General features: G+C 52.4%; 2 protein-coding genes across 3 annotated transcripts in view; both read left to right on the top strand.

The window, feature by feature from the left end:
- Window positions 1-22336, top strand: part of RIPK2 (receptor interacting serine/threonine kinase 2) — a 57678-nt gene extending 35342 nt beyond the window's left edge. The window contains exons 7-11 of one of the 2 annotated variants that reach the window (XM_074986982.1): window positions 3443-3528; window positions 5317-5412; window positions 6095-6200; window positions 20661-20840; window positions 21944-22336. In XM_074986982.1, coding sequence (XP_074843083.1) covers window positions 3443-3528; window positions 5317-5412; window positions 6095-6200; window positions 20661-20840; window positions 21944-22296 — 821 coding nt within the window. In that variant the 3' untranslated portion in view covers window positions 22297-22336. Of the gene's footprint in view, window positions 1-3442; window positions 3529-5316; window positions 5413-6094; window positions 6201-15267; window positions 16024-20660; window positions 20841-21943 lie in introns of those variants that run through there. The other variant, XM_074986984.1, reaches the window with a different exon arrangement.
- Window positions 7953-10550, top strand: LOC142009235 (uncharacterized). Its single transcript, XM_074986985.1, has one exon. It carries the CDS (start codon window positions 8980-8982, stop codon window positions 10543-10545), a length of 1566 nt encoding a protein of 521 aa, XP_074843086.1. The 5' UTR covers window positions 7953-8979; the 3' UTR covers window positions 10546-10550.
- Window positions 22337-24704: the final 2368 nt, after the last annotated feature.

Below are 24704 nucleotides of genomic sequence, written 5' to 3'. Positions count from 1 at the left end.
GATAGTCTTGGGCCGTGTACAAAATATATAATATAGTTAACATATATAAATCACGTAATAATGTTAAAAGTTTACGATCTTGTGGGGCCGCATTACTAGCTGTCCAGGGACGCAGGTTGGACACGCCTGGTTTAGTGGGTAACTCAGTCTAGCACTTGAGTTTTACATTCTTTTGCTCACATCATGGGCAGGTATTTTAATGGTCTTTAATTTTGGCAGATATTTTGAAATTGAATGCCAGCCATAGGCACCGATTCCATTGGTGCTCCAGACTGGAGCACACAGAGGAGAAAACTAGTGGGTGTGGAGCATCCACTGTCTTCCAAGCTCCCACTTCTGCCTGTCTCCCATCCCTCTGATTTGTTCCTCTATGCTCCCAGTGCTTCCCAAGTGCCATGTACAGTTGATTCACAGCAATCAGGAAGCTCTGGGAGGGCAGGGGAGAAGCGGGAAAGGGTGCACACAGAACAAGGGCTTGGAGGAAGGGATGGGATAGGGGCAGGGAAGAGGCAGGGCAGGGCTTGGAGGGAAGGGACTCCAGCACCCTAGCTAGAGGGGGAGTCGGGGCCTAAGATATGTATTTTAGACAGAAGTCGGTTTGGGGCCTGTGAACTTCTACCTTTTCTTTTGTTTTAATCCAAAGCAAGGAGTATGTCATATCACATCCTTTTTTAGAATCAGGAAAATATGTCTGTGTTATTGTACTTCCTTAGCATTGTTATTTTGTAATGAACTGCATCAGGTAAAATGCAGCTTGCAGTATTAGCACAATAGTAAACTGTTAGGATCGTTTGATGTATTACCTTGTGTCTACACTTATTTAGGATACATAATCAAAGGAGTGTGTATTTACTATGACATTATAACAATAATTAATGTCTCACTTTGTTAATAAAACCACGTGCTCACTTTTATTTACAGGGGAAGCTTTTTCTGCTTTCCTATGGTAAATGCAGAATTTTACTTCCCTTAATTTTTCAATGATCCTTGTAAGAGTTGAAATGTCTACTTTTTTGCTTCCTCTTTACCTTTCTGTGCTACTCATTGATAGTAAATAAGGAGAATTAGTGGTGCATCTCATTTAGAGTGAAACAGCCATAGTCCCTCTGGCTACACCTTCACCATTTTTGGAATATCTTGCTTGGTTTCTGACAAGTGCTTTTTAGTTTGAAAGAAAAGTAAGAGCAGTTTTGCTTGTAATCTACTGGTATTATGTGGGGATGTATTTTCCATTCACTCGAGTAGATTTTCCTCTGAGTATATTCTTGTAATCATTATTGTTCGCAGGAATTGCACAAGTGCATGAAATAACATATTTCTTTGTTTCTATGAATTCCTGATAATTATGTGCTTTCAAATGGATTTTTGAGTATTGACATGTGCGATATTATGAATACCTGCCCTGAAGAGATACAGTAGTTTAAACTTAAATTTTGGCCCACCTTGATTAGGATGAATTCTAAATATCTTTGTTGCTTTAGATTAAAGAGTTCACCACACTAATGGGAAGGGGAAGGAGGGTTGTTTTGTTTTAAAATAGCTACTGTTTACATAATGTTGACCTTATACCAGAGGAGCTTATACCAGAAGAAGTTTTTATGCCCTCTGCTGACTGTTCAGAAGCAGTCAGCTGCTAAACGCTATTCTTGAGAATTCATTGCTCAGAGAGAAAATTTTAAAAAAAAATGTAAATTTTCTCTTCCCTAGAAAAGCGGTGGGGGGATATACAACAATTAGAAGGGGATAAGTATAAGCTTTCAGCAATTACCACAAAAAAGTAAAAAAAAAAAAAAAGTAGAAAATCCAAAAATCCGGATTATCGCATAGTATGGAGTACAGCAAAGTGAATAATGTATTATTTTCTCCTTTTAAAGAAAATTATGCAGAATAGTGGTGTGGTAGTGGAATCTGTGGGGTTTCCCAGATTCTTTGGTTTGCTTAAATGTATCACTTTTCGTAGCTGCGCTCAATTTAAAGTACACATTTCTACAAATAACATAGTCAACCAGAAATGTAAATATCAACTTTGTAAGTGTTACGTCAACACAGATATACTGAAATGGAGTGCTTGAACTTACTGATATCTAGTTATTAAAATGACAAACATCACTAGATAAATAGGTTATGATTGACATCCTTGGGAGACTATCTACCACTTGTAATGAACATGAGAAAATGAGCATATGGATATATTGGTTGTGGTAGAATATTAAGTTCACTATCACCTCCTTTCTGGTCTGACTTCATAGCCACACATTTCTGCAGAGGGGAAAAAGAATGTAATGCTGGAAAAATCAACATTCTGGTGTGGGTGATTTGCCAACTCCAATAATTTTCACCCTTTGGAATTTGATCTTTGTTTCTTCCTTCTTGCACCTCTCCTGTTTTATGTATTGTTCATATGATCTCCCATAACCTGATTTTGGATGGTGCTGATTCTACACTTTGTAGTGGTGATCTAAAGCAGGAGTGTGGAACCTTTTTTGAGTCGGGGCCACAGAGAAATCAGAGTCTCGCAAAAGTGAGAAGCAGAAGAAGAAGAAAAAAGTCATTGATGTGGCCGCCAACTGAGACAGCTCATCCCCTCACACTCCAGCCCTTGGGGTGGGGGTGGGTAGAGTGGACCAGAGCTTCTCTCAGGCCAGATCTAGGGGTCCAAGTCAAGCAGATCTGGTGGGGCCAAAAATGAGGGGTTCAATGTGTGGGAGGGAGCTGCCAGGGAGAAGGATGAGGACGGGTGTGCAGGATATGGGCAGGAGGTAGGAATGCAGGAGGTGGGCTACGAGGCTGTGGAGGGAGGGTGCAGGAGGTGGCTGGGGATGGGGGTCTGGATGTGGGGGGAAGGGTGCATGAAGGCAGTGGGATGGTGCTTAATGGTGCAGCTTCATGCTCCTTCCTCTTCCAGGCATCACCCTGTGTTGCATTTCCTGCTAGTGGGGGCAGCATGGGAAAAGCCTCCAGGCCAGTGCTTCCCTGCACTGCCATTCCCCCAAGACAAGGCCACAGGTTCCCCATCCCTGATCTAAAGGGTAGCGTTGTTTGTCTGGTAGAGCAGGGAGCCCAGTGTTCCCCTCGAGGGTGACACTGCTTCATTGTCCAGCTGGTAAATTATGCCCTAGAGTGAACCGTTCACCCTAGAACTACATCTTGTTTTCATGGGCGTGATCTTTCCCCTCCAGGATGCAGTCTCTTCCCAAGTCTGATCTCCGTTGGCAAGGCATTCAGTGCTGAGGCGGCCAGTCTTCTCAGCCACATTGACATGGTTTTAAATAGATTAACTGGTTCTTTATCTGAATGCAAGAAGTGTTACTTAGCAGTCTTAGGGCACTAATAATTTTGTGTTCGCATAAGAAATATTTGCGCAAGTAGCTGAAACAACTTGAAAATTATAATTACTGTTATTAAACATTAATGTTGAACTTCATATTCATTTCTTATTTAGAATGCTTAATAGAGCTTGAACCAGTGCTGAGAACATTTGATGAGATATCTATGCTTGAAGCAGTACTTCTGTTAAAGAGAGATAAGGTAAATATCTTTATTACAACGTACAGTAAAATTCCTTTAATCCGGCATTTCCGGGACCGGACAGGTGCTGGATTCCCAGATTTTCTGGACTATTGCATGTCCCCACCCCCATACCCAGTTGCAGCTCGCCGTCCCTGCATGTTCCCAGCTTCTTCACTCCCGCTTCATAGAGTGACCGACCGCCCCATGTTGGGCAAGACAGTCCCATATTTGAGAAGCCAAAAAGGCGTCTCGACTTACTTTTTAAAAGGGGGTGAATTGTCACTATTTAGGCCCTCTAGGGGTGGGGCCAGGGGCACCCACTGCCACCACCCCTGGACCCCCCGGCAGCCCTAATCCACCCTAGGCTTAAGCCCCCTTCCCATGGCCCAAACCCAGCACCCAAGTCCCCCGGCTTACTCGAATTTCGAGGTAGGCAAGGGTTGAATAGATCACAATCCTCGTGTATCTCGGGGACTGCTGTACAGTAATCCCCCGAGGTACATGAGGGTCGCGGTCTACACACCCCTCGTGTACCTTGAATTTTGCGTAAGTCAGGGAGGAGTTGGGGGATGGGTTGGGGCCCTGGAAGGGGGCAGGGGGGTAAGCCTGGGATGGGTTAGGGCTGCAGGCAGGCAGGGTGGGAAGGTGCAGTTGAGCCAGGGTGTGCAGGGGGTTGGGCCGGGGGTTGGAGCCTGGCCATGGGATTGGAGCCCGGGCCGTGGGGATGAGGTTCAGGTCTGGAACAATACACGCACACCAGGGGTTGGGAGCCCCAGGTGCAAGTTGAAGCCGGACCCCCGTATGCTGACGGGTGTGAGCTGGGGCTGTGGGGGCTGAGGGCCTGTTGAACAGGAGGCACCAGGGAGACGGGGATGACTGAGGAGGGTAGAGCCTCATGCACCTGCAGTGGCTGGCAGCTGACAGCTCCACGTGCACGGGGGCGGGGAGCCGGGCACAGGGGGATTGAATGGAGGTGGACTGGGGTGGGGTGGTTGAGTGGAGGGGGCCGGGGGCTGGGAGCTGGACCCATGGGGAGGGGTTGAGATGGGTGGGAAGGGGGTTGAATAGGGATGCACCGGCATGGGGTGCTTGAGAGGCGAAGGTTTGGGTCCCTGTGTGTGCTGAGCTGGGACTGCACAGATGTTGGGGAGGGTTGGTCTGGGGCATTGGGGCTGGATCCGTAGGGGTTGGAGGGGAGTCCCTGGTGTGCAGCTGGAGCTCTTGCTGGGGGTGGGTGGAGGGTGAGCTGGAGCCAAGGGGGCAGGGGATTTGGAGGGGTTGAGCCAGTGGGGGTTTTAATGTGGCTGAACTGGTGCAGCTGTCAAGTGGCACCACTCTGGGTAGCAGGGGTTTTAGCCCACCTGGCTGCCCACAGGGCTAAAAGCCTTCCCTTGCCTTCCCAGAGCAGTGCCTCGTGCTGCCCTGGGAAGGCAGGGGGAAAGGGCTCTTAGCCTGCCTGGCTGCGGGAAGTGAGGCAAGCTGGGAGCCCAGCAGCTTCGCATTGTGTGAAACTAGCACTAAAGCAAGTTGTGTGCAATGTGAAGCTATGTAAAGCGGGGGATTACTGTGTGCTGCACCATCACGTTTTGCTGGATTATCTCTTTAAATGGGACTGTTTTTGCCAGAAACCAGACTATCACGATTTCCAGACCATGCCGGATTAAAGAAACGTTATTGAAATATGAAAATGCACTGACCTGGCGACTTGTACTCGTCACAGTGTGACTAGCATAAGAATTTAGTATACACTGTCCTGGTCTCGTAGATTTGTAATCCACAACTAATAAGTAAACACGTTTCTTTCAGTCACTGTATGAGTCGCAATGTATTCGCCTAAGTAACAAGACATCTAATGTGGAGCTGACAGCTGTTAATATACCCCTGAATCTTAGTCCGCAGGAGGTAAATCATTTTTCTTTTTAATTCTGAGTTCGTACTCTTTCCCTAAAATGCTGGGAAAACTGAACTATTTTGAAATGGTTTTTAATTCAGCATAGGGAAAACTTCTCCCACGTCTCTTCTTCAACTTCACTGCCATGGAAAGCATAGAATGCCATGGAACTAGCAGAATCAGTGGGGCACACAGCAGAAGGAAAGTCTGTTTCTGTCTTCTGCACATCCGAGTGCAGTGCTTGCATAACAGCATTGGTTTGGTTTTTTTGTGGGAGGCCCAAGGGAGCTGGAAGATATGGTCAGTGAGTACTCAGAGCACACACATGCCTGTAAGTAGAGCATAGTGGACCGCAGTGGGTTCTTTGTCAATTGGAAGAGGGGTTCCATCCCCAACTTCTGCTGGTGTCGTCCATGCAAAGTGCTGTGGATTAGTTTTTAAATTAGTGTCTCTTAGTGCTGCTTCTGTTCATCCTTACCTGTAAAAATTAAAATTTCACATAAAATCTTGGTCACATGGTGGAAGAACATTTGCATTGTTTTCCACTTTTTTTAAGACCCTCCTGTATTTCAATTGTGAAGTAATTTGATTATCTTAGTAACAAGGAAAAGCCAATGATAGGAAAGCACTTTAGCAATAACTAAACCTTTCCCAAAAATGTATATTTTCACTATACACGTGAACTAATTTCAGGAAACGTGTGCTCCCTTCATGCAAAGTGGTATACACCCCCTCCGGAGCATGTCACCTGAATTATCAAGACTCAAGTCTGCTCCAAAGTATAACTTGCTCTCAACAGGTATGTGACCTTGTTGCGCAACAGTGATTCATGATGTTGCATTATGGTTGAACTGCGATTTTATGCTCTAGTGACATTGCATTTGTACAGAAGTACTCACCCAGCACTGAGTTCACAGTTCAACTGAGTTAGCCATCCACAGCTGGCGCCAATCACTCTAACTCCACTGGGACAACTGATTGCCCCTGCGTGGCAGATCATGGGCAGGGATGAAGAGTAACTGCTTGGTAATGGGCCACACCGAGCCGTGGAAGTCCATTTATAAGTATTTTCTGAATAGAGACAAAAGAGGTGGAGAAAAATTGTTTAGAGTGATACAAGTAGTTAAACTAGAAATAACGGTGAAAGTGACAAGGGAAATTTCGACTGGGTATGAAGGAGGAGTATGAATCTGACTGGACAACACACTGGGAAGTGTCAAAACTTCTTGACACTGACTGAATTGCTACGTACGCTGTCTCCCATTGCGGGGACTCATGGAATGAGGGACCCTTGAGAACTCATCACGTCCAGTCCCCTGCACTCACAGCAGGGCCAAGCACCATCTTGACAGTCCCTGCCAGGTGTTTGCCTATACTTCTTTTAAAAATCTCCAGTGATACTGATTTCACAAGTATCAGAGAGGTAGCCGTGTTAGTCTGCATCTTCCAAAACAGCAAGAAGTCCTGTGGCACCTTAAAGACTAACAGATATTTTGGAGTATAAGCTTTCATGGGCAAAGACCCGCTTCATCAGGAGCATAAGTCGGGGCCGGGGGGGTGGGTTTCAGAGGAGGATTTAAAGAGGGAGTCTCAATAAAGGAGAGGGCCAGAACTGACAAGGTCTATTCAGTCAGGGTGGATGTGGCCCATTATCGGCAGTTAATGTGGAGTTGTGAACATCAAGAAAGGAGAAATCAAGTCAATTCAGTTGAGAGATGTGGCCCATTGTTAGTTGCTAATGTGGAGGTGTGAACATCAAGGGTGCGTCTGCACTTGCCCTCTATTTTGAAATTAATTTCAAAAGTGGGCCCAATTTCTAAAGAGGCTGTGGAGCGTCTACATGCCCAACAGCCTCTTTCGAAATTGTTTTCATCAAAAACGGGCCCAAGTTTCGAAACTGCTCTTCCCATCTGGGATCAGGAAGAGCGGACCCTTTCGAAATCAAATTTTGAAATAGGGCATTGTAGTGAGTCAGTATGGCCTCCCGCAGACTCAGAGGCAGATGAGGCTGCGCAGAGGCCCTGGTGGGCGGGCCCGGAGCTAGGATACCAGAGGCCCGCCCCTCAGAGGGCGGAGCCCAGGGCTAGAAGAGCCCAGGGCGGGGCGCAGGGCTCATTAAAGGCTGGGCCTCCGGGCAGGGAGGACGCGCCTGCCCGAGCTCCCCGGCGCCAAGGGCAGAGGGCCTGTCGCCGCCCGGCCAGGCCGGAGGAGCAAGCCCCCAGCGGCTCCCAACAACCCCGAATCCAGATGCCCCAGGGGGACTACCCGGACTTCCCAGACCTGCCAGGACCTTCACGCCGGCGGAGACTCCCTGCCTTGGAAGAAGCCCCGGGAGCGGTCTGCCCCAGAGTCCTGGGGGACCCCGACAGCCCTCAGGCCCAGGATCACCTCGGGTCCCCTGTGCTACCGCCGCCCGACTATCCCAATGACATTGAGATGGGCAACTGGCCGGAGCCCCCAAAGGTGGATGACCTGGAGGAGACCGACCTAGAGGGACCCCCTGACCAGATGGACTGGGACCTTCCGCCAGCAGAGGTAGAGGTAGGAAGTGGCCCGGGGAATGACGCTCCCGAACCAACGGCAGTGTGTTGCGGCCTGGATCCCCACTGCCGTGGTCGTGTGTGAGCGACCCCCAGGGCCCCGGGCCGGGTCACAGTGGAGTGGGAGGGCCTGCGACCCCCTACCCCCTCCTGGACAGGGCCAGCCTGCGCTGGGCCTGTGCTTAAACCTCCTTGTACTGGTGCCCCGCCCCAAACTGAGGGCTGGACCTGTGCTTAAACCCTTGTGCTGTTGCCCCGCCCCAAACTGAGGGCTGGGCCTGGGCTAACCCCTTGTGAACTGCTGCCCGCCCTGGACTGAGGGCTGGGCCGGAATTGTATTGCTATTGTGAACTGATGCCCCGCCCTGGACTGAGGGCTGGGCTGGGCTTGTACTGCCATTGTGAACTCCTGCCCTGCCCTGGACTGAGGGCTGGGCTGGGATTGCACTGCTATTGGGAACTGCTGCCCCACCCTGGACTGAGGGGCTGGGGCCTGTATTGTATTGCACTGGGAACTGCTGACCGCCCTGAACTGAGTGCGGGCTGGTGTTATAACCCCTCTTTGGTTGCCGACCGCCCTAGGCCAAGGGCCGGGCGGTCTAGGACTTCCTACACGTGGTGGAGAATGTGGGCATGTGGTCCCCACCCCTGATGTAAGGGGTGAGGAAGTGGGCGTAGACCCACAGAGAGGAAGAAGCCCCGGACAGTGCGGGCAACTACCCACTGGTTTTTTTTTTTTTGTGGCTTCTTGTGTATTGCTGCTAACTCCGCTCCCACGATGGAGATGTACAAGCTACTGCAATATTTGGCCGAAAGCCAGCAGAAGCAGCAGGCTGCCCAGCTGCAGCAGCAACAGCAGCTAATCCAGCAGCTGGGAGCGCAGCAGACCCAGCTGCTGACGGAACTGATGGCACAAAACCAGGAGCACCAGCGACGGTGACTGCAGCAGCTGGCAGCCCTGGTGCCATTACCGGCCGAACCACGACAGGGAACCCCAGGGGAGAGCCCTGCGTCAGTCCCGCCGGTACACCTGACGAAGATGGGCCCCGCGGATGATCCGGAGGCCTTCCTGGTCACCTTCGAGCGGGTAGCAGTGGTGGCAGGGTGGCCCCGGATCCAGTGGGCCACATTACTGGCCCCTTATTTGACCGGTGGGGCCCAGAGAGCTTACCGGGCATTATCAATGGAAGACGCCCAAGATTATGACCGGGTGAAGGCAGCCGTCCTCGACGCCCTGGACGTTAGCCCGGAGACCTTCCCCCGGCGTTTCCGGACCCTGACCTATGCTCCGGGAGCCCGGCTGCGGTGCGTGGCACAGGAGCTGAGGGATGCATGCCGGCGGTGGCTGCAACCGGAGGTGAGAACCTCCGCAGAGATCATGGAGCAGGTCGTCCTAGAACAATTCCTCTGCATCCTCCCACCTGGAGGACAGGCTTGGGTGCGGCGCCACCGACCTGCCACCGTGCAAGCTGCCATTGACCTCATGGAAGACTTCCTAGCCACGGAGGAACCAGAGGCAGCCACGGGGGCGGCCCCACCGTCACGGCCCCCGCGTCGGGGAGCCGGGGAGCCCCGCTCCGAACTGCCCGACCGGCTGCGGGAACCACCCAGTCTTCGTCAGAGGTCACCGCGAAAGTCAGGCCCCAATAACCCCCAGGGGCGAATGGAGGGGGCCACCAGCGCGCGGCCATCAGGTCCCGGTGGGCGCCAGACCCACGGGCGACCCCAACCAGCGCTAGAACCCTGCTTCAGCTGTGGTCAACGGGGACACCTCCAACGGGACTGCCTGGAAGGTTTCTGTGGTTTTGGCCGAGTATGGGCGGCCGAAAAGAGGGCGCGACCCCCACAGGCAGCCACAATTACGGTCCCGATCCTTGTGGGAACCGAAGCCACGGTCGCCTTAGTGGACTCAGGGTGCAGCCAGACTCTGGTACGTCAACGGGCCGGCCTAGAGGCTGACCCCGCTCTAGGGACCATCCGGCTGCAATGCATCCATGGCGACGTGCGCCCCTACCCCAGCGCACGGGTGCCCCTGACGGTGGCAGGGGTGACCCATCATCTGGTTGTCGGCCTAGCGCCCCGACTGGTGTATCCCGTGGTGATAGGCCGGGATTGGCCAGGCTTCGCGGGTATCTTCCGGCCGGCCAACAGACTTAAGGGGGAGGCGGCCCCTGTCCTGGAGGGGAATACGCCCGAGGTCCCACCCGAGGAGAGTGTGGCGTCGGGCCTGGGTCCCCTAACTGAAGGACCTGCCGAAGGCCCAAAGGGGACCAGCCCCGACGACGGGGCAACCTCGGATTTCTCCCAAGACGAGAAAGACAACCCTGCACTAAGCGAGGCCTGTGCCCAGGTGGCGGCCATCGAAGGGGTGGCAACAGACCCCCAGCTCGTGGCACAGTGGCCGCACTTCGAGCTGCGCCAGGAACGGGTAGACCGGGACCCCCAGACCCAGGAACAACGAGCACAGCTCTTGGTGCCGAAACGCCACCGGCGGGCCGTAATGAAGCTGGCCCACGATATCCCCGCTGCCGGCCACTTGGGCCAAGAAAAAACCTTGGCCGGATACTGTCCCGATTCTTCTGGCCAGGGGTCCACCAAGAGGTGAAGAACTATTGTAGCTCTTGCCCCGCATGCCAGCTGGCTGCTCCCCCGCGGATCCCTAGGGCCCCGTTGATCCCAATGCCCGTGGTGGGGACCCCGTTCGAGCGGGTGGCCATGGATCTGGTGGGCCCGCTCCCTAAGAGCATAGCCGGGTACAAGTTTGTGTTGGTCCTCGTGGACTATGCCACCCGCTTCCCGGAGGCGATTCCAGTGCGCAGCATCACGGCCCGCACCATCACAGGGGAACTAATGAAGATCTTCGCCCGAGTAGGACTGCCACGGGATCTTCTCACTGATCAGGGAACCAATTTTACATCACGCCTGATGAAGCAGGTCTGTGCCCTCCTGAGGATTAAACAGTTACACACCTCCGTGTACCACCCCCAGACGGATGGCCTGGTAGAGCGCTTCAACCGCACGCTGAAGGAGATGATGCGTAAATTCCCCCCAGAAGACCTGCGCCGATGGGACCAGTTGCTACCTCCCTTGCTTCTGGCCATTCGGGAGGTTCCCCAGTCCTCCACACGTTTCTCGCCATTCGAGCTATTATATGGACGCCGTCCCCGGGGAGTCCTCGACCTGATGCAAGAGGTCTGGGAACAAACCGCGTCCCCCTCAAAGGGACTGCTGCAGTATGTCTTCCAGCTCCAGAAGCGCCTGGAACAGGTAGGGGCCCTCGCAGAGGAAAACCTGAGAGCTGCACAGGCATCCCAGGCTTGAACCTACAACCAGGAGGCACGGAGCCGCAGCTTCGAGCCAGGAGATCAGGTCCTGGTCCTACTGCCATCCAGCGAATCTAAGCTGTTAGCTAGCTGGCAGGGACCCTACGAGATTATTTGGGCCGTGGGGCCGGTCACCTATGAAGTCTACCAACCCGACTGCCGTAAGAAGACGCAGCGGTATCACATCAACCTCCTAAAACCGTGGCGGGACCGGGAGGGCTTCATGATAAACCCCTGCCCCCCGGATCCCGAACTAGGACCCCAGGTGCCTCACGGGGAGGAACCTGCACAACCGGCCCTTGGGGCAACACTAACCGACGAGCAGCGGAAACAGGCCCAGTGCCTCCTCCAGGCGTTCCGGGAGAACTTCACCGCCCTTCCCAGACACACCTCCTTAGTCTGCCATGTCATCTGCACAGAGCCTGGGAAGGTGGTTCGTGATGCCATGCGCCCACTACCCTTCCGGATGTGGGAAGTGGTAGAAGAGGAGGTACAGGCGATGCTAGCCCTGGGAGTCATAGAACCGTCCCAAAGTGAGTGGCGCAGCCCGGTGGTACTCGTCCCGAAGCCCGATGGCACTCGGAGGTTTTGTATCGACTTCAGGCGGGTGAATGCGATCTCCAAGTTCGATGCATACCCAATGCCCCGGGTCGATGAACTGTTGGGACGTCTGGGGGCCGCCCGCTATTTCAGTACCCTTGATCTCAGTAAGGGGTACTGGCAGATCCCCTTGGCACCTTCCTCACGGGAGAAGATGGCCTTTGCAACTCCATCAGGCCTATATCAATTCACCCGGATGCCCTTTGGCCTCCCCGGCGACCTTCCAGTGGCTGATGGACCGTCTACTTCAGCCCCACTGGAACTATGCCGCGGCCTACCTTGACGACATCGTCGTATATAGTCGCCACTGGGAAGAACACCTGGACCGGGTGGCAGCAGTCCTTAGGTCCCTGAGGGCAGCAGGCCTATCAATGAACCCGAGGAAGTGCCGCATTGGATGGCAGGAGACGACGTACCTCGGGTACACTATAGGAGGGGGCCAGGTAAAGCCCCTCGTAGACAAGGTGCACGCCCTAGCGGCCTGGCCTCCCCCAAGTACCAAGCGGCAGGTACGACGGTTCTTGGGACTGGCAGGGTATTATCGACGTTTCATCCCGGAGTTTGCTTCCATTGCTGCCCCCCCCGACGCAGCTTTTGATGAAAGCCCAGCCGCAAAGGGTAGTATGGACCGCAGCCACAGACAAGGCATTCCGGACGCTGAAACAGTGCCTAATGCAGGAACCGGTTCTCTACAGCCCCGACTTCACCCGTCCATTTATCCTGCAGACCGATGCATCGGGAGTAGGCCTGGGGGCTGTCCTGTCCCAGGAGATAGACGGCGAAGATCATCCGGTGGTCTATATCAGCCGGAAGCTGTTTCCGAGGGAACAGCGCTACGCCGTAATAGAAAAGGAGGCCCTGGCAGTGAAGCGGGCCTGCGACGCCCTTAGATATTACCTGCTGGGTGCCCCCTTCACCCTAGTTACGGACCATGCACCGTTACAGTGTCTTTCCCGAATGAAGGATACCAACGCCCGAATTATGTGCTGGTATTTGGCCTTACAACCGTATGCCTTTGACGTACGTCATTGGGCAGGTAAAGACCATATAAATGCCGACTTCCTTTCCTACCTGGGGGAGATGGAGGAGTCCGCCCCCATGGCACGGGAGATGGACTTGAGGGCGGGGGAGTGTAGTGAGTCAGTATGGCCTCCTGCAGACTCAAAGGCAGACGAGGCTGCGCAGAGGCCCTGGTGGGCGGGCCCGGAGCTAGGATACCAGAGGCCTGCCCCTCAGAGGGCGGAGCCCAGGGCTAGAAGAGCCCAGGGTGGGGCGCAGGGCTCATTAAAGGCTGGGCCTCCAGGCAGGGAGGACGCGCCTGCCCGAGCTCCCCGGCGCCAAGGGCAGACGGCCTGTCGCCGCCTGGCCAGGCTGGAGGAGCAAGCCCCCAGCGGCTCCCAGTAACCCCGGATCCAGATGCCCCAGGGGGACTACCTGGACTTCCCAGACCTGCCAGGACCTTCACGCCGGCGGAGACTCCCTGCCTTGGAAGAAGCCCCGGGAGCGGTCTGCCCCAGAGTCCTGGGGGACCCCGACAGTCCTCAGGCCCAGGATCACCTCGGGTCCCCTGTGCTACCGCCGCCTGACTATCCCAATGACATTGAGATGGGCAACTGGCCGGAGCCCCCGAAGGTGGATGACCTGGAGGAGACCGACCTAGAGGGACCCCCTGACCAGATGGACTGGGACCTTCCGCCAGCGGAGGTAGAGGTAGGAAGTGGCCCGGGGAACGACGCTCCCGAACCCATGGCAGTGTGTTGCGGCCTGGATCCCCACTGCCGTGGTCGTGTGTGAGCGACCCCCAGGGCCCTGGGCCAGGTCGCAGTGGAGTGGGAGGGCCTGCGACCCCCTACCCCCTCCTGGACAGGGCCAGCCTGCGCTGGGCCTGTGCTTAAACCTCCTTGTACTGGTGCCCCGCCCCAAACTGAGGGCTGGGCCTGTGCTTAAACCCTTGTGCTGTTGCCCTGCCCCAAACTGAGGGCTGGGCCTGGGCTAACCCCTTGTGAACTGCTGCCCGCCCTGGACTGAGGGCTGGGCCGGAATTGTATTACTATTGTGAACTGCTGCCCCGCCCTGGACTGAGGGCTGGGCTGGGATTGCACTGCTATTGGGAACTGCTGCCCTGCCCTGGACTGAGGGGCTGGGGCCTGTATTGTATTGCACTGGGAACTACTGACCGCCCGCAACTGAGTGCGGGCCGGTGTTATAACCCCTCTTTGGTTGCCGACCGCCTTAGGCCAAGGGCCGGGCAGTCTAGGACTTCCTACACGCATGTGTAGACGCTCCAGGCCCATAATTTCAAAAATTGTGGGTCCACCATGGCGGCAGCTCCAGGGAGCACGGGAGACGCACCAGCAAGCCCCAGTGGGGCTCTATGGTCCCTGGGCCAGCCCCTTGAAGCCGCACGGCTCCGGAAACCCTGTGCAGGAAGCTGAGAGCCTGCACAGGGATAGAGAAGCACAAGCTCTGCCCATCACGCTCCAGCAGCCAGAGGACAGATGCACCACCCAGCGCATCAGTGGGATGGCAAGCCCCCCACGCTCCAGGGCACCCCAGGAGGGCCCCTCTTCCCCACCGGAGGGGTCGTCCGGGGAGAGCCAGGGACAGAAAAGGAGGGGCTCCTCCTGGACAGAGGCCGAGGTAAAAGATCTCCTTGGCCTCTGGGCAGAGGAGGAGGTGCTGCTCCACAGCACAGGGCAGCCCCGCAATGCGGCTGTACCAGGGGCTGCAGAGGCAGGGACTCCCCCAGCGCACGGCCGCTCAGGTCCAATCCAAGGTGAAGGAGCTGAGGCAGGCCTATAGCTGGGCCAAGGATGCCCACAGCTGATCGGGGGCTGGGCACTGCAACAGGTCCTTGGCCCGAAGGATGTCCCAGAGCTGTCGGTGGTGGTGGACACATGAGGGCCTGACACCGAGCGGGAGACGGACCCACAGGAGCAGCTGGGACCCTCCAGCCAGACCACAACTGTGGGTCCAGGGAGCAACTCGGAGGAGGGGGCCCACTTGTGATCGCGGTCAGCTCCGGTACCTCCAGCCAGGCCGCCTTGAGGCCGGTGTCCCCGGACCTGTTCTCCGGAGCCCCCGGTAGGTGACAGGTGGATCAGGCAGCCTGGGTGGGGGAGCGTATCCCACAGCGCCCTGCCCTGTCCCAGACCCAGACACAGTGCCATCCAGCACCCACACCCGTGGACAGCACCCTAGCCCTCCCAGTCAGGGAGGGATGCAGGGGCCAGGCCACAGCCAGCAATCGCCACACAGACAAGGTCCCAGCGGACACATGGGAGCCCCAAGGGGGGGTCAGCAGGGGAGGCACCACCCCGGGGGATGGTGGGGGTGGCACAGGTGGAGCCTCCAGGCCCAAGCGACAACACTGATGGGTGGCCTGTCTCCCCTTGTCTCCGCAGCATCATCCTCTGAGGGCCAGACCACACCCGCGCCACCGTCCAACGTCGCCGGAGAGCCCTCCTCCCCGTTGCCCAGGCTGCTGCCTGGCCAGCCTCGGAGGGCCCAACAGCGACACCATTATGACCCACAGGAGGCGGTGGAGGCCCACACTGCAGCCAGCTGGGAGCAGACCGCCGTGCTCCTGGAGTGGCTGCAGATGGAGCGGGAGGACAGGGTCTGGCGGAGGGAGGTGTGGGCTGAGGCGGCCGCAGCACTCTGACGGCTGGCCCCCCGCCAACCCCGAACCTGCTCCTGCTGCTCCCGAACACACTGCCCTCATCTCACCCACCCTCACCCCGTCCGCCCGTCTCGCCCTGGGCCACTGGCTGATTGCCAGTGCAAGCCAGGAGGGGAATCTCCTCCTTGGCCCCCCTGCCACCCCATCTCACCCAGCCCACCCCATTCCTTAGCCCCTGGCCAATCCTACCTCCCTGTCCTTCCAGCCCCTTCCCAGCCCCGACAGGGCCCCTGCACCCAGGGCAGCAGGGGCACCCGTACCTGTTGGGGATCTCGCCCCCCTCACTCCTGTGGGGGACTAGCCTGCCCGTGCCTGTGGCCCTGGCCATGGAGGCATTCCCCTGCCCCATTGTATATAGTTCCCCCCCCCCCGCATTCCCCCCATATTTAGTTCCCGTAGGAAGACCCCACACCATTTTTCAACAGCCATTCATTTACATGTATATAGTTGGCCCCCAATTATTAAACCCTTTTCGTGTACCCCAGTGTCTCCTGTGTGTGGGGGGGAGGCCACGCTGCAGGGTGGGTGTGGGCCACGTGCCAAGTGGAGGTCAGTGTGGCTCCTGCTCAAAGGCCTCCCAGAGGGCTTCCTGGACCCTAACCCCTTCTCCATGTACCTGGTGGCACAGGGCCATGGGCGGCTGCTCATAGCTGGGGCCGCAGTCCACAGCCCACCCGGGCAGGTAGTGCTCCTGCTTGCCCTCCACCATATTGTGCAGAGCACAACAGGCCGCAACCACCCCAGGGACGTTGGGCAGGCTGACGTCCAGCCATGCGTTCAGGCATCGGAAACGCCCCTTGAGACATCTGAAGGTCCACTCTACAGTGTTGCGGGCATAGTGCAGGCAGTTGTTAAAAATATTCTGGTTGGCAGTGTGTGCCCAGCGTAGGGGCTCATCAGCCACGGCCGCAATGGGTATGGCCCATCAGCCACTATACATGGTGGCATCGTTGTGTCCCCCACGGGGAGCTCCCGGGCAGGGATGTAGGTGCTCTCCTCCATGCGCCGCCCCAGCCAGGAGTTGCGTAGTACCTGGGCGTCGTGGGCTGGACCGGACCAGCCCACGCAAATGTCACAAAACCGGCCCCGGGCATCAGCCAGCACTTGGAGCACCACCGAGTGGTACCCCTTGTGGTTTATATAGCGTCCCGTGCTGTGGTCTAGGGCGCGAATAGCTATGTGCATGCCATTGAGCGCACCAAAGCAGTTTGGGAAACCGAGGGCTGCGAATCCCGCCATGGCGTCGTCCAGGTTGCTGAGGCGGACGATGGCCTGGACCACCTTTAGGGGGGGCACCAACATGTGGACCTGCGCATCGGGGGGCCCCCCTGCCCCCTGCAGGCCCCCCCACCCAGGGGCCCCCCTGGCCCTTGTAGGCCCCCCACCCGGGGGCCTGCCTGCATCCTGCCCCTTCCTGGGGTGGGTGTGGGGCCCTTGTCTGACTTACCTCCAGGAGTACGGCTCCCACATTGGCCTTGCCCACCTCAAATTGGTGCCCCACTGAACGGTGGCTGTCTGGGGTGGCGAGCTTCCAGAGGGCGATCCCTACACCTTCTTCACTGGGAGCGGGGGCCGCATGGGGGTGTCCACGTGCTGCTTGGCAGGTGTGAGCCATTAACACAGATCCATGAATGTCTGCTTCGTCATCCTGAAGTTCACGAGCCACCTTTTGTTGTCCCACTGGCCCAGTACCAGCCTCTCCTACCAGTCCACGCTGCTGGGGTGGCGGGGAGCAGTGGTTGCCCCGTTGCCAGGGCCTGCAGGACCCCTGGGGGGGTAGGTGGGCTCCAGGGCATCCACTATGCCCAGGATGGCGATGACCACCTTGGTCCCAGTGAGGGTGGCAGCATCAGCCTCAGGCAGCTGCTGTTGCTCCATTCCCCTCCTGTTCTTGGTGCACAGTCCACTCAATGTTGTGCACTGCTCTGTTGTTTTGTGTGTGTGCAGGGTGGGTGTGTTTGGGAGGGGCGCTTTAAGGGAGCTGCTGGCTGTGTGACCCGGAAGGGCTTGTCGGCCATGTGACCCCGTGCATTGTGTTTCCCGGCTGCTTATTTCGAAAGAGCCTGTGTTCCTGTGTGGACGCTCCCTTTTGAAGCATGGAGGGTGTTCTTTCGAAATAGCAGATCAGTACAATGATCCGTTTTGTGTGTGTAGCCGTGCTATTTTGAAATCCCTGATTTTGATTTTGTTTTTCGATGTTCCCCCTTTCAAAATTTCTTTGTAGTGTAGACACACCGCAGGAGGGAGAACTGTGATTTCAGTGTTTCTCAGCAATTTATTCCCATGCTTAACGACCTTAACAGGAAGTTTTTCCTAACGTCCAACCTAAGCCTCCCTTGCTACAATTTAAGCCCAATGCTTCATGTTTTAGCACCACCAGTGAACATTGCTTCTTACCTAGAGTTTCCTTTCAGGCTTCAATGTATAGGACAGAAACTCTGCTGATATCATTAGCCAATGATCTTCGTCTAGCAGTGGTGTGGAGATTAAATGCCAGTAATGATTCTGTTGGCTCCTTTAGCTCTCTGTCACAGGGCTGACAGGTATTGTTGGCAAACCTGCCCTCCACGGGGCCATGTGTGAAACCTCTCAAGTAACTCTGCTCCTTCCTTTGTAAAGGTCACATGAAGTAGGTTTCTTTTATTATTTATTCTGATTCGTGTCCAAAGCCTGGCATCGATCAGAGTCTTATTGTGTTAGGTACTGGGAGCAAACAGAAACAGGACAGTATCAGGACTAAAACCTGACTGTTGAAGATGACACAATGAATTTGTACAGGTGGCAGGGGAGAGACAATCAAATGTACGTCATAAACACATCAAAAATAAAAACTGACTGTCACCAACTGCCCTTAATGTTGGCTGATCTATTTTAGGCAATGCAGCAGAAGAATATTATTAGCCCTTGGCTGCCATAAGCAAGTAATTCATCACAACGTGTGTTTCAAAGAGATGTTGCAAATAAAACATTCAGCTATTTTACTGCTTTCCCCGATTGTATTATGAAAGCAGACTATGGTCTCACCTTTTATATATGATCAGTTTCATCCCACAGGTTTTCATGCATGGGCACAGTGTTGCAAACATTTTGATTTTTTTTTTGTTTGTTTGTACAGTGCAAAAGGGGCTCTGGCCCATAATGAGAGTTCCTAGGCGTGGCAGTAATACAAATAATAAAATACAAACACTGCTGGGAATGTTCTTGTTAAAAGCTGTTCGTTTGGGGGTTTGACTTCTGCAAAACATGGAAACATATCAGTTGGTTTGGGTTTTGTCAAAATGTCTATTTGCAAACAGTCTAAAGCAGTGGTTCCCAAACTTTTCAGCATCACACCCCCCTTTGGTTTTTGAGGAACCCTCCCACCTCTTCTTTACCATCATCCAGCCCCCTTTAACAAAAAATTCACTCTGTCATTTAAAACAAACACAAAAATTAAAAATAATACAAATAGTTTTTCTTGGCCCCTTGTGGGTGCCTGGTGCAGCCCCAGCTAGCCAGTTGCCTGAGCCCTGTGCAAGTCACCAGAGCTGCCCGTGCCAGCCGCCACCTGCCTCAGGCCTGTGCTGCTATTGCCACCCAGCTGCCCACCCACCCACCAGTTGCCAGGGCCAGCCAGCCACCCACCAATCTGAGCCTCCCAAGCACCATGTTGCCGGGGGCAGCCTCCTGCCTGCCAGCCACCCAAGCCACATGCTGCCAGGGCCAACTGCCCATCTGCGAGCCCTAGCCACCCAAGGCCCATGATGCCGGGGCAAGCCATCCAAGCCTCACAAACTGGCTGCCTGAGCCCCACCCCTCCCCCGAACCATGTACCACCAGCCCCCCAATCTTACCCCATCCTCCTCCATCACTCCTCCCCACCCACACTCACTCACCTTTGCAGGAGGCAGCTAGTTCCTTGTGGGTCTTTGCCAGATGCCGCTTTTTATAGCAGCTACACCGGCTTGCCCATGTAAAATGGCAGGAGCTGAGAGCCAAAAGCAAAGGCTGGCTCTTTCTTTGGGTGAGGCAAATGATGGTGGAAGGGACTGGGTCACCTCACACCCACCTTGGAATTTCTTAATGTCCCCCAGTTTGGGAAACCATGGTCTAAAGGGTTCTTTAAGTGGTGCACAGTTTTAGGTTTACACTGGGTAATTGCCCATATAAATTCTGATTTTATTTATCCATCAGGCCCTGTGTCAAGGTAAACCGATTTCCATATTGCTGCATCCCTTTTACAACGTAATTTATTCTTGTGCAGGTTGACCATCTCTAATCCAGAACACTCTCGTCCAGCAAACCCTGCAATCCAGCATGGTTTTAGTTACCTGGGATGACCACTTGTCATGATTGTGACCAAGTTTCCCAGGGTTCCATAATGTTTATTTCCAGCCACGAGTCCTGGCTCTTAGTGTTCTGTGCTGTTGTTGAGGTGTAATTTACCCATAAATGTCATCTTAAAGCCCAGTAGCAGGTGGAAACGTTGGTAATGCTGTAAGACCATATGACCTCTTATGGTTCAGCAAATTCTCTCATCCAGCACCGGTCAGGTCCCAAGAGTACTGGATTACAGAAGGTCAATCTGTATTCAGTTCTGCGGTTGAAGGCATTGTCAGACAGTATACAAATATCTGTTGCCTCATGAAATACAAGAGAGAGCTAATAGAACAAAGAAGAGAGAAACTTTTCATAAAAATAAAGTTCACCTTTAGTTGTCAAGATGCTATGATTCTGCCTGAGCCTTTTTAGGAGGGTTTAACCCCTCCACACTCATCATTTTGCTGAAATAAATAAAAGACACTAAAACAAATCTGATCAGAAATAACTGGACAACAGGAAAGTTGGAAATCAGATCTCTCGCTGGTCCAGCCACTGCGGAATTCTCTACTGCCTAAGACTTTTGAAAGTTGAAACATGACAAACCTGGTTTTCTCAACCATGTTTTGCCCGCCCCGCCCCCGCCCCCCAAAAGAGTAAAGTGCAGTGAACCTCAGCTTCATGAAAAATCTGACTGAACAGACATGAAAGGAATACAATTAACGTGTCCTTGTGAAGGTCCTGTAAGTACTTTCTAACGTGTTTTGTTTCTTGCCTGAACCCAAAAGTAATGTGATTGTTTTTCTTTAATTTAAGGAACAGACAGCAGTTCTGAAGGACCATGCTCCCTTGTTAGCATGGATGAAAATATCCCTCCAGCCCAGAGTGCTAAAGTGTATGTGCCCTACCACAGTTACCCTTCCTCATTTGGTGCAGATTGTTCAAATACATCAACTCCTATGACACGCATGCTGCAGTCATCAGCACTTATATCAGGTACAACAAAAACTGATGGAGTTCTAAGTCCCAGTAAGATCAGAGGGAAATAGTGAATGGTCAGTCTGACATACACCTGCCTTTAAGTTTATTCAGAATCTCGATGTATGTGCATCTACCAGTAATTCATGTGTGTTTGAAAGGAAGACTAGACCTATTACTTACTAAGCACCAGCAAAGCAATTCAGAACACAAAATGCAGGCGATACCGCCCTGAAGAGTTGACAGTATTGGGTCAGGATGAGAGTACATACTGTGTGACTGTAGTGTGTCTGATAGTTCTGCTTCAGTGAGGTGTTTGTTAAAGGACATAATAGTTCAGAATGGTACAATTACAAATGCTTACCAAAGATGCTCTCAGTATAGCCAATCCTGCCTTTCTCCCCCTGACATGGAATAGGAGAAAGGAGGCATTTTCCCATTCTACTGATGAGGAATTGAGGCACTGAGAAATTTTGCCCAAGATGAAAAAGGCGGTGTGTGGTAGAGTTTGGGTTTAAACTGGGGTCTCAGTTCAATGTCTTATCCCAGTATAAATCTCCTGTCTGGACAGTGGTATAGATCATTTTGATCGTAATGTAGAAATGTTAATTGTAAGCAAAGGCAGCTTTGAGTTTATGGCGCATAAGAAAGGGACAACAGGGCAAGCCAGGAAAGGTCAGAGGGAACTACATGTTTTTAAATAGAAAAAGGCATCATTACAGATTGTTGTGATCCATCCCTGTAGCTCTATCAGGAGGAGGTGGGTTTGTGTGGCAGGGAGACATTGGTGGGGGGGATGGTTGAAAGGATGCACTTCCTGTTTCAGAGTAACGGTGGCATTTTAGGAAGAACAGCTATATTTGTAACTTTTACTCCCCCCAAGGAATGAAGACCTAGCATTTGAGCTACTAAAGAGAAATATTTATTCAACCAGTAACATATTTAACACAATTTCAATCTTGGGGTAATGTAGCAACATTTTTGGGCAGAGTGTTACAATGCTGTTGTTTAACCACAAGTAAGGTTTTAGACCGTTCTTTCTCAACTCACTTTTCATTTTGTAGTACTGTAAGTTCCCTTTAACTATGACACTAGGCTTCTGAATTTTTCTTAAATTTTAGGATTTCCCATGGAATCCCTGCAACAGGATGGAGCTCACCAATGGATCCAAAGTAGGAGGGAGGACATTGTCAGCCAAATGACTGAAGCTTGCCTTAACCAATCTCTGGATGCCCTCCTATCAAGGGATTTAATTATCAAAGAAGACTATGAACTTATCAACACCAAACCTACAAGGACATCAAAAGTCAGACAGCTCCTTGATACTACTGACAGCCAAGGAGAGGAGTTTGCTAAAGTTATAATACAAAAGTTGAAAGACAATAAACAGATGGGCCTTCAGCCTTACCCAGATATAGCATCACCTTCAAAGACTGCATCTTTAAATTTGTCATGTCAGTATAAAGCCATGTAAATGTTTCCTTCCAAATAGAGTTCATGTTTCTGAAAGGTCACGTTATATCTCTATTGCTTTCGTTTTTATTGCACTTACATAAAGTCTGGTAAGTGAGAGAAGTAGATGTCAATAAGGTTACATTGTAAGGTTAAAGCTAATCATCTTCAAGAGGAACTAGAAAGTCCTTTACTTCAATAGAGTATATATAAATATTTTGTTTATACATAAAAAGAGAAAATGTTCCCTATTTTAAATAATCCTAAATATTGCATTTATTTATATATATAAAATGTCCTTGAAGTTGCAGCTGTCTTAAATATTGGTAATCCTGCCTACACGCTATCAAGGCGGGATTAATAGAAAAGAAAAAAAAGTTCAAAAGCTTGTAGGCTACATCTGCACTGCAGCAATCTTTCGAAAGAAGTGCACCGACACACAAGATCTCTTCCAAAAGAACTTCTTTGGAAAGAGCGCGCCCACACACAAAAAAGCAGATCAAAAGAGTGCTCTTTCAAAATAATGGGCCAGAGGATCAAAAAATCAGGTGCATGAGGACTGGCCTTTTGAAAAAAGGGCCCACAGACCACCTACGCACATTTTCTTTAGAAAGAAGGCACACTTACTGAAACAGGAGTGGAAGAGCGCTTTCTAAAGGAGCACCACATTCTTTTGATTTAATTTCAAAAGAATGTTTTTTTGTATGTAGAGGCTCCACTGGATATGTTGAAAGAACTTGCTAGTATAGATGTGGCTGTAGGGTTGTGCCAATGTTCATTTCTGGTGGAAGTTATTTGCATAGAATCATATAAAATTATGGCTGGAAGAGACCTCAGGAGGTCATCTAGTCCCACCCTCTACGTAAAGCAAGACCAACCCCAATTAAATCATTCCAGCCACGGCTCTGTCAAGCCTGGCTTTAAAAATCTCTAGGGATGGAGATTCTACCACCTCTCTAGGTAACACATTGCAGTGCTTCACCACCCTCCTAGTGAAATAGTTTTTCCTAATATCCACCCTGGACCCCTCCTGCTATGGGCAACTTGAGTTCATTGCTCTTTGTTCTGTCACCACTGTGAATAGCTTGGCTCCATCCTCTTTGGAATGTTACCCTTCTGAGTTGAAGTGTTCCTACCCTGAAGAGCACAGACTGCTAGGTTCTTATTCCAGTGTGTAGATTTTACCTTTGCCTCTTCACTCAAGTAGCTAGCATTGATTAATCTAATGATTCAAGTTTTGCACCTGCTTCCATTTCAGTCAGTCCGCTGTCCAGTGTGTCACTGCTAGAACATTGATGACTAACTCATCTCTTGCCTCCACCAGCTTGAGACACACTCACATCCAAAATGTAAAATGTTGCATTTGATCCATGAAACTTCTAATTCCAGTTTACTGTCTATGTAACCAGCAGTAAGATGTGATTATTGTGTGGCCAAGCATGTGCTTCCTAGGCACATTAGTAGGAAAGCAATAAACACACGTGACCTCCTTTGGCTCTGCAGCACTTTCAGTGCTCGGTAGTCAATGTATTTACATCTGGGCCAAAATGTGCTGTGCAATTCTCTTGGACAGAGTAAATAGCACTGAAAATAGTGGTAGCGTGCCCTCAACCTCCCATCTTCCTTGGTTTTTGGCCTTTCTTGTCTGAGAGAAGGCCATTGTTAGAGAGATGTATGGCCAGTCTGAGAGGAGGAATCTGATTTTGCTTTTATTCTCTGTAGCCAATTTAATACAGATTCAGTGGTTATAAATTGGATTCATCATTCTTTAATGTCCCTGGATGCACACTCATACACCATCCACGCTTTGAAGCAATGTGAAGCTGTTGTTCACTTACACTATACACTGAATGCCGTTGGCCCTAATTAAAATTTTGCATTTGAAAATCTCACCACCCCATCCCAGAGGGTTAATATTCAGTATTATTATGAAAGGTGCAAGTCAATGAAAGATCGAAACAGTTAGTTTGAAAATCTGGGAAGGTAAGTAAATCGCCCCATTTCAATCTAGTTCAAGCTTTAAATTGTGTGTTGCTGCTTGCCTGTGTGTTTGAACATGGCAGTGATTATTTTTTAGTAACTGAACTTGTTTTGTGAACTGGGTCATCTTTTACTACAAGGTTTTGCAGACATGACTACAGGTTTCACCTCCCTTTTCTGGCATGCTGAGGACCTGACAGGTCCTGAACAAGTGACTTTGCTGGATGAGGGAAGGTGGACAGCCCAGGATCCAAGGAGCTGCCACAGGGGTCCAGGCAATACCTGCACCCCAACCCCTGTGCCATAGGGTAGGTGGGGGCTCCAGCCCCATGGCAGGCAGGAGCTCCAGTGCAGGTCTGCAGCAGCCTCCCAGCCCCTGCTGCTGCAGGGTAGGCAGCACTCCTTGTCCTGGTCCTGTGGGTCAGGCAGGTCTCCAGGTCCCAGCCTCAT

The sequence above is a fragment of the Carettochelys insculpta genome, chromosome 2, assembly GCF_033958435.1.
Source record: "Carettochelys insculpta isolate YL-2023 chromosome 2, ASM3395843v1, whole genome shotgun sequence".
Lineage (NCBI taxonomy): Eukaryota > Metazoa > Chordata > Testudines > Carettochelyidae > Carettochelys > Carettochelys insculpta.
The sequence above is the reverse complement of the archived record's forward strand: the minus strand, read 5'-3'. Positions and strand labels throughout refer to the sequence as shown.